The 19,047-nt window shown below is 47.4% G+C and overlaps 1 protein-coding gene across 4 annotated transcripts; it reads right to left on the minus strand.

The window, feature by feature from the left end:
• Nucleotides 1-977: 977 nt before the first annotated feature.
• On the minus strand, nt 978-7,586 carry Glyctk (glycerate kinase). Of its 4 annotated transcripts, none has more exons than XM_028869880.2 (5): nt 7,035-7,586; nt 4,187-4,601; nt 3,827-3,978; nt 3,088-3,263; nt 978-2,782 (listed from the first exon to the last, which is right to left on the minus strand). In XM_028869880.2, the coding sequence occupies exons 2-5, from the start codon at nt 4,561-4,563 to the stop codon at nt 1,913-1,915; spliced, it is 1,575 nt and encodes a 524-aa protein (XP_028725713.1). In that variant the 5' UTR covers nt 4,564-4,601; nt 7,035-7,586; the 3' UTR covers nt 978-1,912. The 4 variants fall into 4 exon arrangements, with proteins under 4 accessions (XP_028725713.1, XP_037063790.1, XP_028725712.2 ...); XM_037207895.1 differs by lacking the exon at nt 7,035-7,586 and adding an exon at nt 6,748-6,980; XM_028869879.2 differs by lacking the exon at nt 7,035-7,586 and adding an exon at nt 4,758-5,012 and having other exon boundaries at nt 1,548-2,782.
• Between the last annotated feature and the right edge of the window lie 11,461 nt (nt 7,587-19,047).

Below are 19,047 nucleotides of genomic sequence, written 5' to 3' on the forward strand. Positions count from 1 at the left end.
GGAAAAAAAGTCCTATTGAGCACTAACTGTGAGGAATCTGCATATTTTTATCATCTAGACTGACCAAATATATAGGTGAGCAAGAACAATGAGTTAGGTCCACCAACTGTTTGCTCTAAGGGGTCCAATTCAGACCCTGGCCCCCAGACTCTGAAAACATAGGTACAGGAAAGGGACCAAGGTAAACAAGGGGAACTCCAGCAAGACTCTGCCCATGCGTAAAGCCCTCGGCAGGCAATGGCGGCAGCCATACCCACAAGCAACCCCACCCTGAAAAGCACCTGCGGGGGCACCACAGAGGCGTTCTGACACCAGTGTTCCCGCTCACATGCTCACCACACAAAGACACTGAGGATGTGGCTGACAGGTCCTTGGTCCCCAGCTCTCTTCTCTCGAAGCTCTTGCCTGCAACTTGGTGTCCAAGAGGAATACATTCCCAAGGTCAAGGCCACAGAGGCAGGACACCTCTAGTGGAGGCCAGAACACCAGTGTAGAAACAAAATCCCCTGAGACTTTGACCCTCTCCACCAGGAAAGAAAACGGTACACACCACTCCACTCTCCTAAACCTCTCTGGTCCTCAGAATCAGCTTGCCTTGTGTATCTCCCTCCTGGTCCCTGGAACATGCAGGATCTAGGTCTCCAGGTCATGGCCTAACTGCTAGCCGGACTGTCCAGAGCCCACAGAGAAGGGCAGCTCTACCCAGGACACATCAGCTCTGCACACCTAGAGCCCCTGCACACCCTCACAGTGGAAGAAGGGCCCATAGGAGCAGCCCCAGGCCTCACTGTTCTCTATGGCTTTTTATTCCTATGTGATTCTGTTGCTCACTCATATAGGGATTGGAGCCGTGGCGCACGGTGAGGACAGCCAACGGAGGGCTCTGACACTGAGCGAGAAGGCTCAAGGGGAGCCAGGCCAGTGGCTGCAGGCCAACCCAAGGGACCCACCTCTGACAGCTGTAACAGGAGGGGGTGAGAGACGGCTGAACTCCTTTGCTGCTCTGACCCACCATTCTAGTCCTGGAGACAGGTACTGAATGCTGGCACCAGGCCCCCAACTGTGTACCCAGAACACGTGGGACATGGCGTGTACGGAGCATGGCATGTTTAGCCTGGGAAAATGGGACTGGCAAGAGAGAACAAGCCTAGTGCCCTGCAGCCTGAGGAAAGCCCTTGATAAAGAGCGGGTAAGATAAAGGAGGAAAGCGAAGAATAGTCCAGATGCTGAAGGGCTATCCTGGTGTCAAGCAGAAAATTTCCACCCAGCCAGGCTACAGCAGGAGAGGGGAAAGCATGGCCAGGTTGCCCCAGGGAGTCATGGTTGAATAGGTAACGATCCTTAAACCTGTCCTGCTCACCCACATTGAGGCTGCTAGGAGCTGTATTCAACCCTCCCAGATTCCCTCAACAGACCCTGAGTATGCCCAGCAGAGAAGCGGGTGAGAAACTCTGTGAGATGCCGGCAAAATCGCTAGGAGCGCACCATGCTCCCTCCCCAGCAGCTCCCCGAAGCCCTGCACTAAAGAAATACTGAGGACAGTGAGCTGAGACCCCCACAACAGCCTTCTTTTTATTTTCAGGCTCCCTGACTTCACTCCGAGGAAGAACCAGGCTGAGGACTTGGGCAGATGGGCTCCTGGGGAGAAAATAAAGACTGGGAACTGGCCGAGGAGCTTCCTCAGGGCTACCTGCTGACATGACAGGAAGTAGGGGTGGAAAGGAGGCCTCCTCTTCTAGACTAGTGGGGAATGGATATGGAGACGATCTGTGGGAGGTGGGTGGAGCAACAGGGAGCCAGGCTAAGGGGACAGGGATCCTAAAGCACAGTGAGGCCCTGGCGAAAGCCCGTGCCCTTCCCACGAGATCCTGCCCATAATTACCCGTATACTCTCAAAATAAGAGCTAGGCCGTCACTGAGGACGAAAAATCAGGAGGTGAACATCCATGACATTGGTCCCTGTCAACCCTGTCTGCAGCAAGTGTGTTCCACCCTGGAAGCGGCAAAAGAAGGTGTACGAGTCGTTGTGGGAAAGGAAGGTGGCTATGTCCAGGCCTTCAGCAGAAGCCTGGCTGACAAGGTCAGACATGACCCAGGCCCCAGCCACCTTGGTAGGCCCATCCTGCCCATCGGTGCCTCCACTCAAAAAGAGCACATCAACGGGCCCCAGTGGCTGTCTTCCCAGCTCTGTTCCCACATGCAGGGCCAGCTCTTGGTTCCGGCCACCCTTGCCAGAGCCCTGCAGCTGCACCGTGGGCTCACCACCAGCCAGGAGGCAGACTGGGCCGTTAGCCTTTGCCACCGCTTCCAGAGCCTCCCCCAGCTGCAGGTCTGGGAGCCGGAGCTCAGCTGCCAGCTGATGGAGTTTTGCCTCCTCCTCCTCCAAGGAACGCCCAGCCGTGGATGGAGCGAGGCGGGCTGCAGCCACCCGGGCTAGCAATCCATAGAACCGGGCCACATTTCTTACATCGCCCTGAATGGCGGTGCTCAGCACCAGGGCATGGTAGCCCAGGGCCTCGGCCTGCCTCTGAGCCTCAGCCAGAGCCAGAGAATTCGAGCCGATGATCACATTGAGGACATGACCACAGGTGTGTGGGCCGTGGGGGTCAGAGTCAGCTCGAGAGAGCACAGTCTTCACGGAACGTGGCAGAGCTGCCCGAAGGCCGTAGTGATTGAGAATATGCAGGCAATCCTGCACGCTGTGGGAACTGGCCACGGTAGGGCCGCTGGCGATCACCTCCAAAGGGTCCCCAATCACATCTGACAAGACGAGGCTCACCACCTAGACAAAGGCCATAAGATAAGGCTCAGTCTTGACTCCTCCACGCCCCGGGACCCTCAAGGACAAACTGGTCCTGGGTGTACACCCCACGGTGCGCTTCTTTTGCCCATATCTATCTGCTTCTTGCCACTTGCAGGCGGGCTGGCAGAACACGGACCGGGGAGCATCCCCCTCGCCCTCTTTGGCCCTCCTCCCAGGACTTCCCCGACGGGCGAGGCCCCTGCCAACGTATATGTTGGCCTAAGCTTTCCTATCCCTGTCATGTGTGGGGGACCCAGGGCCGGCTGCAGAAGTGATGGATGCACCTGAGCAGGATAGGCAGCCTGAGCTAGCCCTCCACCCTTCAGCTGGGACAGGGCCTTCCGGATGGTGTTCAGCTCCTGAATTGTGGCTCCGCGGGCTGCCAGCAGCTTGGTGAGCGTCTGTTTCTCCTCCAGTGTGACAGGTGGGATGGGAGCAGGCAGCAGGGCTGAGCCCCCACCTGCAGAGCCAGTGAGGGTGTCAGGAAGAAGAGAAGGGAGCCAGCTAGACCACGGGGGAGGGGGACGTGGGCTAAGACGGTGGAGCTGGAGTGCCCCCCTGTGGACATGGAGTGAAGCTGTCCCCTAGCTGGGGTACTCCAGACCCCAGAAGATGCTAGACGGGCTGGGGATGTAGCTCGGTAGTAGAGTGTTTGTCTAGTGCGTGTGAAGCCCTGAACTTGATCCTCAGCGCCACAATTATATTTTTAAAAGCATGGACTAAGGAAGAGCAAGAAAGAAAGAGCAGACAACCAAAGAGAGTGCTGTGGAGCTGGAAACCCAGCTCGTGGAGCCTGGGAGACACTGGTGCCGACAGAAACGTTTTCCAAAGGTTCTGGCACGTGTTAGCGTGCCAGGGTGCCCTCACGATCACAGCTCGGGACAGATGACTACCCCTGACACCGCCCGCAAGGCACCCTCTAGGCTCCTCACTGTGACCACGGTGGCTCAGACGGACGTCTCACGGATCTGGTGTTTGGGGCATCCCCCTGTGAGCTGTCCTCAGCTGATCTGGCACCCACACCTGAGATGAGCACAAGCAGCAGGTCGTTGGCTGTGAGCCCCTCTGCCAGCTGCTGGATGGCCAGGGCAGCCCTCAGAGCATCACGATCCGGCAGGTTGTCCTCTGCACCCTCAAACACCTGGATGTGGCTGTGCGGCTTCAGCAGCATCTCTCTGGGGAGGGAGCAAACAGGGACGGGATGGGGGGCGGAGGGGGGACTCCTCTCCTCCCGCCTGATGTCTCAGCTGTCCATCAGGGAGAGCGACTTGAGTGAGGATGCCCACCCACCAGGCCAGATAGGGAGGCCTAGGAGGAAGAGAAGTTTTCCTCTACAGGGCAGCGGAGAGCACCCCACCACCTCCACCACCAGTAGATTCTTACTGCTTTCCAGCCTGCTCCATAGCAGCTCGGATCCCCTTGGGAACGCTGATCACACCCTGCACAAGGTGCTGGCCCAGTACTTCCTCGGCTGCAGCTGCCATGCCCAACACAGCCTTGCCGAAGCCCACCAGGTAGAGGTTTTCATGCAGCTGAAAGCTCCGGTCCCGCACCTTCAGCTGTCTGCCGCTAGGATCCAAGGACAGTGCCCTTTGCAGCATGGGACCCGGCTGCACAGCGCCCACGGCACTCTCAAACAGCTGCCGCGCCTGCTCTGCCAAGGCCACGCCACTGGTCATCCGGGCCACTGGGGGGCCCCAGAGGAAGGGGCGTGATGGGGCTCGGAGGAGACAGGGCAAGATCTGTAGGGCTGCGGCCATGCCCACATCTCTCAGCAAAGCCTTGTATCCATAGCTGCCTAGAGAGAGAGGAGGATTGAGTGAGACCACAGACAGAACCAGACCGTCACGGGCCACCCCTCTGGGAGCTCAGGGCTGGTGGACTCCATAGCCATTGTTGCAAGAACGAGCCACCTGAAATGAAAGCTGAAGAATTCATGAAGCCTGCAGCGAACCTGATCCTACTCCAGTCCTGCAAGCCCAACCCTGATGCCCTTCTTCTGTAGGCCACACACCGGTCTCTAGACACTCTGCCCCAAGTCCAAAGTTCCTAACAAGTGGACCCTCCTCCTGGGTCACCTCCTCTGGCTGGGAGTTAATCATTCACAAAGGAGGCCGTTCCTCTCAGTGGTCTCCTGCACCACTTTTATCCACATCCTTCACTGCCAAGCCCCCATGCCACGGCGGGGCTCCTTTCCGGCATTTCTGCCTTACCTTTTTACCACTTCTACTGCCAAAAGAAAGAAACAGAAAGGCTGTTGGTTGTCTCGCCAACTGACCCCAAGCCCACTGACCTCTAGCCTGATCTATTTCATTAGCTCCCAAGACTAGTCTGGGAATGCTGAGTCTATGTACAAAGGCTACGGGCTTATCAGTGCACATAACCCGAGGAATCTCAGCACTCAGACCAGTTCAGCGAGAGGTCCAGGCACAAATCAGGAGTAGCTACAACATCTGACTCAAGGTGAGACCTTTGGCAAGTCCCCAGTTCAAATGCAAGAGGATGTGCACTATGGGGCTCAATCTACAGCGTAAGGAAAGATGCCCTTCTACCCACACAGCTGGGCAGGGTCAACCTTGCCAGGAACAACCCTTTCTGGCTCCATGATAGCAAAACAAGCCCTGAGTTACACCACTCAGAGCAGAAACAGCCCAGTGCTGGAGCAGGCAAAGGCCAGGCTCCTAACTATGCCCAATCATTTTCCACACTGGGCAGAGTGAAAAACAGAAAGGTCTCGGGGTAAAGGTCAGGACATTATACAGGGTAAATATGGGAACAACGAAGCCAAAGGACTCATCATACCTTTTGGGTATCTAAATCTGGGGACAGAGGAGTACTGGAGACCAAACCCATGTTTTGCATGTTACAAGTATGCACTCTACCACTGAGATACATTAAAGCCCCTAAATAAGATAGTTACTATAATAAAATGCCTACCATTATGCTGAAAGACAACTGCATCAGTAAGCATGGATACAAGGGGAAGTAGTCTAGGAATTGCAATGCTAGTTTTTTTTTTTTTAAGTGTGTAGTATATCTTTTCTCAAACTGAGTTCATTTGCAAGATGAGAGGTGGGATGAAATTAAGCCCTGGGAATTCCTTACATGAAAACCAGACATGTTTACAGACGACCCACAACCAGTGCCCTGTATATTCTTTTTTATAACACAGCTAGCGGTTTTTGTTTTTTTTTCAACTGTGAACTACACGGCCACATGGCACAGGTCTAGAAGTGGCATGTTATTTAGGAGTGGGATAAATTGCTGGGTGGTGGTGCACGCCTTTGACCCCAGCACTCTGGAGGCAGAGGCAGGCAGATCTCTTTTAGTTCGAGGCCAGCCTGGGCTACCAAGTGAGTTCCAGGAAAGGTGCAAAGCTACACAGAGAAACCCTGTCTTGAAGGAAAAAAAAAAAAAAAGGAGTGGGATAAATGGTTAACTGGAGGTGGGTTTTTTTTTTGTTGTTGTTGTTTTTTTTTTAATCTGTTGCATTGGACAGAGCATCGGAAAACCTGAAGTGTCTGGCGAACAAGTTATCAGCCCTCCACCACTATAGAGGAGTCCATGACTTCATACATGATAGTGATGGTCTCTCCCACAGAACTGCACTTTTCAAGTTCCAGGGCTTGGAGCTAAATGCATCTTTGCACCTAAAACATACAATGCTCAGTTGCAGGTGAACTTTTGTCTATCTCACAGAGGAGCAAAGCCTAGAAGATCCCTAACAGAATCCAGGACAAAGGAATGTCATGGCCAAAGTTGCCAGATAAAATGCAGGTCATTTGGTGAAACTTCTATTTCGGATAAGTAATTTTTTAGTATAAATATGATCAGTACATTTGGGATTATTTGTAACTAAAAGTTACGTTGTGGTGAGTTTAAATTTAATTGGACGACTTTCATTTTCAGTTGCCAAATCCCCAACTCTATTTAAGACACTACACCTCTCCAGCTCCAGTGCACTCCGGTTGCTAAGTGAGGAAATGCGAAGACCAGCCTTGACTCCTCCCGGAACAAAGTGGAGCTCACATCACATCCGGATTTGGCCAGCCGCCAGGTGACCGGAAGTGACGTCGCCCGAGACTAATGGCCTGTAATCTTCGCGAGAAAAATTATGCCGCACGACACTAGGTGTTGCAGAAAGTAAGGGGCTGCTGTCGCCTGGATTCGCCTCCGTCTGGGCCAGGAATGATCTCCAAGGTCCATGTACGTCCTTGAGACGCAAACTTACCTTTCTGCCGCTTCCAGCAGTGGAGACCGGAAGTGCTCTGGTGGGTGGGGATTAACCCGGAAATGGCAGGTCTGGGGCTTCCCTAGAGACCAGGATCGCGGGTTAGAACGTGCGTGCTTCACTGACCTCCAGAAAACCTGGAAAGAGGTGTATGGAGTCCTCCGGTTTCTGCATTCCTGCAGTGGATTCTCAGTGATTTGTAATGATCCTTCCCTGTTCATCCTGTTAGATACTGTCAGTCATTAAATACACCCCGAATTCCTGTTAGGTGCCGGACTCCAGGCTGAACCATCAGAGAGATTTAGAGTCATCCTTGCTCCTCCGCATAGTTACAATTCTTTGACAATTCACTGATGTTTACCACTCTTCTCCATGAGCCACCATATACAGCTAATTCAGTAAAGTATTTCTGTTCCGTGATCTCTGAACACAGGGGCAAACTGCCTGTAAACAAAAATGACCCTGAGCCTTCTTCCTCCCTTCCGTTGCTCTCGCCTTGTGTCCACTATGACCCAAGCATGATGCCTTCCCACATTCAAAAATCAACTATTGGCTGGACTCCAAAAACACCAGAGTACACCTTTTTTTTTTTTTTTTTTTTTTTTTTTCTGATGGAAAGGATTTCTTCAAACATGTTTCCTTAAAAAGTTTGGTTTTTGCCCTGTCGCTCACCACACACACACAGGGACACTGTGTATGTAGCCTAGGCTGTCTTCTTCAAGTTCATGATCCTCTTGCCTCTGCCTCCTGAGTCACTAAAATCGCGGCATGTGCTACTGTGTAATTGAGAAGCTTAATCACCCACCCACCTGCCGTTCTAAATTTCCTTGCTTCTTGACACTTAGACTACTCAGCAACATCTCTTTTCCTTTTGCAACTCTTTAAGACATTGCTGTTCCATGTCAGTCTGGGCCACCCAGCGGGAAGAAGAAAGAAGAAGAAAGGAAGGGAGAGGGAAGGAAGGGAGGAAAAGAGGGAAGGGTCTGGAGAGATGGGGAGCTGGAGAGATGGCTCAACAGTTAAGAGCACTGACTGCTCTTCCAGAAGACCTGGGTTCAATTACCAGCACCCACATGGCAGCTCACAACTGCCTATAATTCCGGTTCCAAAGGACATGGCACCCTCACACAGACATACATGCAAGCAAAAACACAATGCCCATAAAAATAAATCTTAAAAAGAAGAAAGGAGGAGGGTAAAAGGAAATTCCAGTTTCTGTTTGTACGCAGGGCAATAGAAATATAAGAATTAGGGCTGGAGAGTTGGCTCAGTGCGAGCACTGACTGCTCTTCCAGAGGTCCTGAGTTCAATTCCTAGCAACCACATGGTGGCTCACAACCATCTAATCTGGTGCCCTCTTCTGACCTGCAGGGACACATGCAGGCAGAACACTGTATACATAATAAATTAATAAATCTTTTTAAAAAATTTTAAAAAAGGAATTAAGTCAACTCAGTATCATTCAGGAATTTACAGTCCAGTGGGCTTAATCTTCTTGCTGTTAAAAGCATCTTGTGACTAGTTTGGGAATGGAAAAGGAGTATTAAAAAATGGGTACAGAAAAAATGGGTACAGGGAGCTAGAAAGATGGTTCTGTGGTTAAGAGCACTTGTTGCTCTTGTAGAGGTCTTAGGCTCTGTTCCTAACCCAAAGGGTTTACAATTATCCAGAACTCCAGTTCCAGGAAAGTTAATGCCATCTTCTGACCTCCTCAGCCACCAGGCATTCATGTGGTACACATATATACATACATGAGGCAAAGATTTATACACATAAATCTTTTTAATTTTTATTTATTTATATTTTATATATGAATGTTCTGCATATATACCTGCAGTCCAGCAGAAGGCATCAGATCATATAGATGGTCATAAGCCACCATGTGGTGCGGGAATTGAACTCAGGACTTGTGAAAAAGCAGCCAGTGCTCTTAACCCCTAAACCATCTCTCCAGCCCAAGATATCTTTTTTAAGAAAATGAAAACAGGGCTGGTAATGTAGCTCAACTGATAGAGAGCTTGTTTAGCATGCACAAGGTCTTGGATCTGGTCCCCAGCATCATATAAAACAGTGTTTATGGTACATGCCTAAATCTCAACATTTAGAAATCAGGCTCTCAAAGTCATCCTTGTCTATGTAGTTTAAAGTCAGTCTAGGATACATGAGACCTTGTCTCAAAAGAGAGAGAGAGAGAGAGAGAGAGAGAGAGAGAAGAGAGAGAGAGAAAGAGAGAGAAAGAAAGAAAAAGTGGGGGACTGAAGAGATAGCTCAGCTGTTTAGAGCACTTGATACTCTTCCAAAGGATGGGGTTTGATTCCCAGCACCCATATTGGCAGCTTACAACCATTTGTAACTCTAGTTCCAAGGGATCCAGTGCCTTCTGGCCTCTGAGGGTACCAGGTACACACACAATACACTTACATACAGGCAGACCACACCCACACACACACACACACACACACACACAAGCATGCACAAATTAGAAAATAATTAATTAAAACAATAAATGAATAGTATCTGAGGAGTAACACCCAAGGTTGTCTTTTGTCCTCACACATATGTACACATACGAAATAAGCTATCTGCAGGTCTGATGTCTGGTCATGGCTTTATTTCTGTTTCCAAAATGGCAGTTTATCACTGTATCCTCGGGAGGAGATAAAATAGGGCTTCACATGGTAGAGAGCTGAAGGGTCTCTTAGAAGAGGCCATGACCTCATTGACAAAAGACTTATTCTCAGGATCTAACCATCTCCCAGAATCCCCACTTTTTGGTGATTGGGTTTTTTTTTTTGGGGGGGGTTGTTTTGTTTTGAGAAAGGGCCTCACTTTGTAGTTCTGGTTGTCTCAGAACTCACTATGTAGAACAGACTCATAGAGCTCTGCCTGCCTCTGTCTCTGGAATGCCGGGATTAAAGGTTTGCACCACCACACCTTAACATTATTTCATTGAAGATTGAATTGCAACAAGAATTTTAGAGATATAAATATCCCAACAATAGCAGCACTCAGTAGATTGGAGTCGCACCTAATGGAAGATTCTGCAGACTAATCTACTGACTGGAATCCTATGATTCTGGAGGATTGGAATGTTGCACATCTAAAGCTGAAATTATCTTACACAGATTTTCGTTCCCTCGAGTTTTTGTTGCTGCTTAGGTCTGGTGTTACTTTATTTGTATGTGGTGTGTGTGTGTGCCTCTGTGGGGGTTTATGCACGAGTGCAGGTGTCCAAGGAAGCTAGAGTCCCCTAAAAGTGAAGTCACAGTCAATTGTGAGCTGCCTCACCTGGGAGATTGGAATTGAACAAGGGGCCTCTGAAAGAGCCGCACATGCCCTTAACCACTGAGCCATCTCTCCAGCCCTTCGTTTAGTGTTTTTGGCTTTGTTTTGTTTTGTTTGAGACAGGGTTTCACACTATACCCCAGGTGTGGAACTCTGTGTACCCCATGTTGACCTGGAATTCATGGCAATCCTTCTGCCTCAGCCTCTTATGTGAGCTACCATGCCAAGCTTTTTAGTTTCCTTAGTAGACATGTATCACCTACCTCTCTATCTGACCTAACATCACGTTAACAATCAAGTAAGTCTCTTGAGTGCAATAACATACTAGCAGGCCCACTAGCTTCACCCAACCCAAGAGCTATGAATGCTGTTCGATAGCATCTGAGACCCACAGCAGAGCTGTCCCGTTTGGGTAAATGCAATAATGTATACTCCCTTCTGCGACTATAAAATCATTACATAACTGCTTCCATGGTGGAAAGGACCATGCAGAACAACTTGAATCCATATTCCCTGGTCACGCTCAAAACAAACTTAGTTCCTCTGGAGCAAGCACTGTGTTTTGCAAGCAATGACTGACTCATCAGAGAACCTTTGTAAGAGATCCACCTTAAAATTCACAGTGAAAATACAGTGGGGCAGCAATGGCGTACACCTTTAATCCCAGCACTCAGGAGGCAGAAGCAGGCAGATCTCTGTGAGTTTGAGGCCAGCCTGGGCTACAGAGCGAGATCCAGGACAGCCAGGGCTACACAGAGAAACCCTGTCTCGAAAAAGAAAAAGAAAAAGAAGTGATTTTTGAAATTGTATTTATTTAGATGGTGTGTTCATGACATACTGATGCAGCACAAGTGTGGACAAGGAGGCCAGAGGACAACTTGGTGGAGGCATCTCTCTCCATCCACATTCACATGGGCTCCAGGAGTCAGACTCCAGTTCCTGGGGCTGTGCAGCAAGCATTTTTACCAACTAAGGCAACTCACCAGCCAAAAACGGATTCCATTTGTGAAATATTTTTGAGAACTCAAACTGTCATCAGCTCCACATTGAGAGCAGCTGTCCCTCCTAAAGTCGCCTCAGATGTCTGTTTTGTCCTTCACGTGTCCTTGATAGCCTGGACCGTGAGCCCCAGAGTTCCTTGTCTGCTCATCCCTTCTTCCTAACCATCTAGCCCCTAATACCTCACAGGTCGTCTGCACCAGTGGGTGGCCACTCGCACAGAGCTTGGGGGTTAAAAACTGTAAGAACTTGCTTGGTGGGATGTCCCAGGTCAGCCCTGTGTGAGGTTCTGCTGTGACCAAGAGAGCCAATAGCTCTAGAAAGTGATGGAACAAGGAAAGGGTTTTGTTGTTGTGTGAATTTTTTAAACAAGGTCTGTTGGGGGTGGGGGGGTCCATGTGCTTGCAGGCCCATGGAGGCCAGAAGAGGACATCAGATCCCCTGGCACTAGGGAACAGACGCAGGAGGATCATACAGAGTTTGAGGCTAGCTAGTTCTACATAGCAAGTTCCAGGCCAGTCAGAGTTAATACTTAGTGAGATTTTGTCTCAAAACAAACAAAATAACAAATGCATTTTTTTTTCCAGAGCTGAGGACCGAACCCAGGGTCTTGCGCTTGCTAGGCAAGCACTCTACCACTGAGCTAAATCCACAACCCCTTAATAAATGCATTTTTAATTTAAAAAAAAAAAAAGGAAGGAAGACAGAAAAGACCTAAGCCTCCTAGTCACAGCCCAGCACACGTGTTGGACTCCTAGTTTCCAACATGTTAAGTTGTTCCAAATTAAACCTTTTATTGGGCTGGCAATTTTGTTTGTAGTAGAGCACTTGCTTAGCATCTGTAATACCCAGGGTTCATTGCTCAGCACCACATAGACGGGGCATGGTGCTGCATGTCTCTAATCCTAACACTCAGGAAGTGGAGGCAGGATTAGAAGTTCATGGTCATCCTCACTAAATAGCAAGTTAGAAGTCACATGAAATTCTTTTTTAAAAAAGTTAAAAAGGAAAAAAAAACATGATTGATCAAAAGCTTGTTTGAAAATCTGTGCACCTGATTTAATCACTAGTCTCTACTTGGTATTTTCTTGACAAGTACCTTTTAATCATAAACCTGACTGTAACCTGTGAATGGGGCAGCTCAAGGCAAAGGAGCAATAGATTTTAATTAACTTTACAGTTCATTAAAACATGGAGCTGTGTGCCAAAGAAAAGAAAGTTGCCTTAGTGAATTGAAGAAAGGAGGGATACACAAAGAAACAAAACCCTTTCAACTTAGGATGGAGCCTCAAGCTTGGGGCCAGTCCCCTCTGCCATCACCCCTGGCTCTGATGTGCTCCATATTCCTGGAGACCCTGTCTAGTGGAAGGATGCAAATGTGAAGGTGTTCTGTGGAAGGAAGCGGGTCGGCAGTGCTGGAGGACAGCAAGGTGGAGCAGCAGGTGCAAGCTGCTCCCAGGAGGAGCTCAGGTGGACAACTGATAAGGAGGTAAGAATTATACCACAGAACACCAGGACTTAGAGTTCTCTCTCTCTCTCTCTCTCTCTCTCTCTCTCTCTCTCTCTCTCTCTCTCTCTCTCTTGTGTGTGTGTGTGTGTGTGTGTGTGTGTGTGTGTGTGTGTGTGTGTACATTTATATATGGTTTTTTAAAAACAAGGTTTTCTCTGTAGCCCTGGCTGTCCTGGAACTCTCTCTGTAGACCAGGCTGGCCTCAAACTCAGAAATCCACCTGCCTCTGCCTCCCAGGTGCTGGGATTAAAGACATGCAACCACCAGCGCCCAGCTATAGTTGTCTCTTAAAATCTGGTGATATGCCCACCAGTGGGCATGGTGGTGCATGCCTTTGATGACCGCACTCCAGAGGCAGAGGCAGGTGGATCTCTGTGTGAGCCTAGCCTGGTGTCTACATAGTAAGTTCCAGGCTAGCCAGGGGTACAAAAATGGACCTGTCTCAAGGAACAAACAAACAAAAAAGGCCAGAAGAGATGGCCCAGCAGTTAAGAACACTGATTGCTCTTCCAGAGGACTCAGGTTCAATTCACAGTACCATAATGGTGGCTCACAACCATCTGTAACTACAGTTACAGAATAGCCAACACCTGTTGTGAAATATTACTTTAACTAGGCAAATAATATTTCTTTAACTAGGCAAATGTAACTAGATGTTACATTTATTTATGTTGTATTAACCATGTAAACATGTGTTACATTTGTTTATGCTGCATTTGTTTAACTATGTAAAGATGTGTTGCTGTTTCACCTTGCCTGCCTGAGGCACCTGAGTGGTCTAATAAAGAGCTAAATGGCCAATAGTTAGGCAGTAGAGGGATAGGCGGGGCTGAAGGGCAGAGAGAATAAGTAGGAGGAAGAATCTAGGCTCAGAGAAGAGAGAGAGATACACTCAGGGCCAGGAGCCAGAAGCCAGGCAGCTGTCAGACAGACAGACACTAGAAGCAGTAAAATATGACAGACAGACAAGAAAGAGAGAGAAAGGAAGAAAAAAAGAAAAAACAAGCGAGCCCCAAAGCAAAACACAGATAAACAGATTAAAATGAGAGCTAAGATAAGGCAGAGCATTCATAACTAATAATAAGTCTCTGTGTCATTTGTGATTTGGGAGCTGGTTGGTGGCCTAAAAGAAAGTTTGCTATAAACACCCTCTTCTGGCGTCAATGTGCACCCATGTGGTGCATATACATACATGTGGTGATATTTTGTTGTACCCTAATAAAACTTTCCTGAAGATCAGAGAGCAGAACAAACCACTAGATTAAACATAGCGGCCAGCCAGTGGTGGCACACACGTTTAATCCTAGCACTTGGCAGACAGAAATCCGTCTGGATCTCTGTGAGTTCAAAGCCAACCGGGAGTACATGAGATTGATTCAGTCTAGGGGAGAAACAGAGCCAGGCAGTGGTGGCACACACCCTTAATCCCAGTACTTGAGATCTCATGCCTTTGCTATCAGTATTTGGGAAGCACACACCCCTTTGATCCCAGCACTAGGAAGGAAGTGATGTGGCTGGGAGGAGAAAGACATAGAAGGTATGAGGAGACAGGAGCTGAAGCCTTCCAGTTGAAGCCTTTTCAGCTGGACCCCTTTCAGCTGAGGACTCAGACATTCAGGCAGAGGATCTGTGGAGTTGGCAGGGTGAGAAGTAGTTGTGGCTTATTCCTTTGTCTCTCTGATCTTTCAACATTTACCCCAATATCTGGCTCCCGGTTTTTTATTATAAGACCTTTAGGAATTCGTGCAACATATACATGTAGCCAAAACACCTATAATAATGATAAAATATTTTTAAAGTAACAATAATGTCCACCAATAATGGACATTTCATACCTATGGATACCAAAAACCCATGGACATTAAAGTCCCTTAAAATACTTTTGTTTGCTTTGTTTTTGAGACAAGGTCTAACTGTGTAGCCCTGGCTGTCCTAGAACTCAGAGATCCACCTGCCTCTGCCACCTAGTCCTAAAACAGCATTTGTATATAGGCCACATGCATCCTTCTGTATACTTGAAATTGCCTCCTTTGTAATTGTTTGTTTGCTTGTCAAGACAGGGTTTCTCTGTGTAGCTTTGGAGCCTGTCCTGGAACTCACTCTGTAGACCAGGCTAGCCTCGAACTCACAGAGATCCGGCTGCCTCTGCCTACTGAGTGCTGGGATTAAAGGTGTGGGCCACCGCCGCCACCACCACAGTGTGTAATTCCTGATACAATATGCATGCTGTGTAAATGCTACACTGAACTGTTTAGGAGACTACAGGACAAGGAAGTCCTTACACATTCAGTTCAGATCTCCCGTCCGAGGCTGAACTACACTGTCCATCTGCATATCTGGAATCCGTGGGATATAATGTAGGTTAGATTAGCAGAAAGTGTGTTAAGACTTTGGAGATAGTTTTGTGGGTTTTGTGGCAGAGCTTCAGGGGCTAGGCGGTTCCTTCTGCTGCAGGTCAGTTCGTATCGTATCGTTGCCCCAGAACAAGAGGGCATTGTTGGCCGACAACAGACTTTGTTAAATGTGAATGGTTATTTACCCTTAGCCTTGGGAACAAAGCCAAAGCTGGAGTTGCAGAGCACTGTGTGAATCCAGTCTTGGGTGTTGGCTGTCTTCATGACCTTGAAACCACTCAGAAACCCAGTCTTCCTCTTCAAAATAAGCCTAAAAGAGACTGAGGAAGCTTGCTTAGTGTTCATCAGGCCCTGGGTTCAAACCACCACAATAAACAAACAAACAAACAAATAAATAAATGAGCAAGCAAGCCAGGCAGTGGTGGTAGATGCCTTTAATCCCAGCACTCAGGCAGGTGGATCTCTGTGAGTTTGAGGCCAGCCTGGTCTACACAGCAAGTTCCAGGACAGCCAAGGCTACATAAAGAAACCCTGCCTCGAAAAACCAAAAGAAAAAAGAAAAATTTTGTTTTACATTTACTTATCACTTTGTGTGTGTACATGCCACAAGGCAAGCAGACAGCAAAGGAGGATTCGAGGAAGTCTGCGGCCTCCTACACAGGATGGGCTCCATAAGTGACCCTATGTCACATCCATGTCAGTAGAGAGCATTTTCACCCGAGTCATCTCACTGGTCCCACGTACATGGTTAAATACGTAAAACCATCAATGAGGTTGTCATAGAAGATACTATAATTTATAATTTCAGATTGATATAAAACATTATCTCAAGGGGGCGGTAGTGGAGTACACCTTTAATGCCAGCACTCAGGAGACAGAGGCAGGCGGATCTCTGTGAGTTCGAGGCCAACCTGGTCTCCAAAGCGAGTTCCAGGAAAGGCGCAAAGCTACACAAAGAAACCCTGCCTCGAAAAACCAAAAATAAATAAATAGATAAATAAATAAATAAATAAATAAATAAATAAATAAATAAATAAATAAAACGTTATCTCTATTCATGACTACCATGGAACATTTATTTCCTCAAGGGCATTCACTTACCAAATCAAGTAACTCATAAAGTATGCAGCAGTTACATGTGAACTACACATGATATCTGAAACCTTTTATACAAATTCACTATACAAATAGAAAATTACTATACAAAATTCCGGCTGGACTCAATTGTGTTTCAACACCCTACCTTTCTTCTAGAGCAATTACTCTTTCCTACACACACCCTCTTTTAACTGGCCCAGTGACATCACCACCTGACTCTAGTTATTTCAAGACTCAAAGAAGCCCTGCTGGGCACTTTAGCTCAGAAATGTATCTCCATTAGAATTTGTAAGGAAAAACCTGGGTGCTTGTAATCCCAACACTCTGGAGGCTGAGATTGGACAATGGCCATACACCTAACCCTTTTTCTGTTTTTTGATTTTAAGTAGTCTTACTATGCAGCATAGATTGTCCTCAACTCAAAATAATCCTCCTGTCTCAATTTTGTGAGTACTGGGATTCATGTGTATATTACCATACCCAGCTCTGATTTTTTTGTTTGTTTCATTTAAAACAAAACAAAACAAAATTAAAAACCCCACAAGGTCTCACTGTATAGCCTTGGCTGACCTCAAACTTGCTATTGTAGACCAGCACTAGTATTAAAGGTGTGAGCCACCATACCTGGCCTGGAGCTCTTTTTAAATCGATGCAGTTCCTCTCTAACCCCAGCTTTCCCTCTGTCCACTGCTCACTGGAGATAGCCATTCTGGGTCTCTTGCAGTCTGTCCTTTAAGGCAGTGGTGCTGCTGGAGTGAAGGGCAGGCAAGCCCACCGTAGCAGAGCAGGGAGCCACACTAGGAAGTGAAACTGAGAAGTGTTTCATGACACTCTTAAAATATTACTATTCAAAGATAATAACAACTTTTTTTTTTTTTTTTTGCTTTTTTGTTTGTTTGTTTTTTGTTTTTTTTTTCAAGACAGGGTTTCCTCTGTGTAGCTTTGTGCCTGTCCTGGATCTCACGCTGTAGCCCAGGCTGGCCTCGAACTCACAGGAACCTGCCTGGCTCTGCCTCCTGAGTGCTGGGATTAAAGGTGTGCGCCACTACCACCCGGCTTTTTTTTTTTTTTTTTTTTTGCATTTTAAAAATAGTGCAGGCTGCTAAGTCTTGGGATGGAGCTTTGGTCTTAACAGTGAAATCTGGGAAAGGTACAGGATATAATTTTGAAAGCTACCCTTCAAGGATTTCTTTTGGTTGAGAACATGAGGTAGATTATGGCTGTTTCTGTGGTCATTTTTGTATGTTAATACAGACAGACTCCTCTCACCAAAATGCCATCTCCTAGGTATATTTGCTTCCCAACTGCTGATATAAAAGAACAGCTTTGCCCAGGAACAAGGAAGAGTCAATTTACCCTTAATGACTGGTTCTACCTGGAAGAGAACCACACAAATTTTTAGTCACAGAACAGTACCCCCAAAATAAAAAAATAAATAAAAAATAAATCACTATGTTGACCAATTATATTTGTGGGACTATCAAGTAGATGGGCCACACAGCAAAGCTGCAAAGTGAGGAAATTATAGATTTCAGATGTGATGTTACAGCCACCTTAGCTGTAGGGTTGATAAAGCTAAACTGAACGATGCCTCTCGGGAAGTTTATTAATTAGGAGAATGTTACAAGTTAAAGCGAGGCTGGAGAGATAGCTTAGGGCTAAGAGTACTGGCTGCTCTTCCAAAGGTCCTGAGTTCAATTCCCAGCAACCACATGGTAGGATCTGATGCCCTCTTCTCACAAAAAGTTGTACATGCAAACAGAGCGCTCATATACATAAAATTAATAAATCTTTTTTTTTAAAATGTCAAAATGGCTACTAAAAGCAAGGCGGGCTTAGACGGCTCAGCAGGTAAAAGCGCTTACACACACACACACACACACACAAATAGTTTTCAAAGAGGCCTAAAATAGTTCACGATCATCTGGCTCTTGGCTACATTTAAGCTCCCCACATTTATGATTCATTCATTCAGTCAGCAGGATCTTGACTATAATGTTCTTCAGAGGACTCCAGTTCACACAGTGGGTCCAGAACAGGGCAGCAGATCTGACCTTGCCCTCTCAAGCTTTCTTGGCAGACCGAATCGTCCTTTTTAGACTCAAAAACAATCACTGGGAATTGAGTGCCACAGTCTGTGGAAGATTTTTCTTGAATCAATCTGCAATTTGGAAAGTTGCCATCCATTCAGCTTGCACACTCAAACCGGTTTTTTCCCTCCTCAAACCCCAGAACAAATTGTAGCCAGGAGCTCTGCTTTGTCAGGTGGGAACTTCAGTCCAGACTTACAATCTTGTCTTTTTCCCTCAGCCAATTTCTCTATTGTTGTTCCCCACATCCCCCTAAGGACGTGGGATCCAACCCCTAGTTATTTCCAATTAGACTCCAATTTCTCTAGTTTCCATTTCGTGGTTTTTATTTTGTTAACCATTGTCCAGGTTATATGGGACTCTGGTCACACCTTTCTAAGAGTGAAACGTCTCACAGCGCCTTCCTAAGGTCCCCCCTCCCCTGCACTTAAAAGTTAGCTCTCTTCATGTGCTTTGACTCTCTAAAAGTTTTTAAAGAAAGCTCTGACGTTCTGGGCAGTGATCAATAGAAAAAAAAGACGTCACCCACTTACAATTTTATATGTTGTACTTCCTTACAATAACAAATGGTAACAAATGGGGGGCTTCCTGGGTTCGTGGTGTAGTGGCCAAGCCCCCCAGTGATGGGTCCACCTGAGTCACACCCACGAACAGGCCACGAGGGGTGATCTCCGCAA

This window comes from Peromyscus leucopus, chromosome 7 (genome assembly GCF_004664715.2).
Source record: "Peromyscus leucopus breed LL Stock chromosome 7, UCI_PerLeu_2.1, whole genome shotgun sequence".
In the NCBI taxonomy this organism is placed as follows: domain Eukaryota; kingdom Metazoa; phylum Chordata; class Mammalia; order Rodentia; family Cricetidae; genus Peromyscus; species Peromyscus leucopus.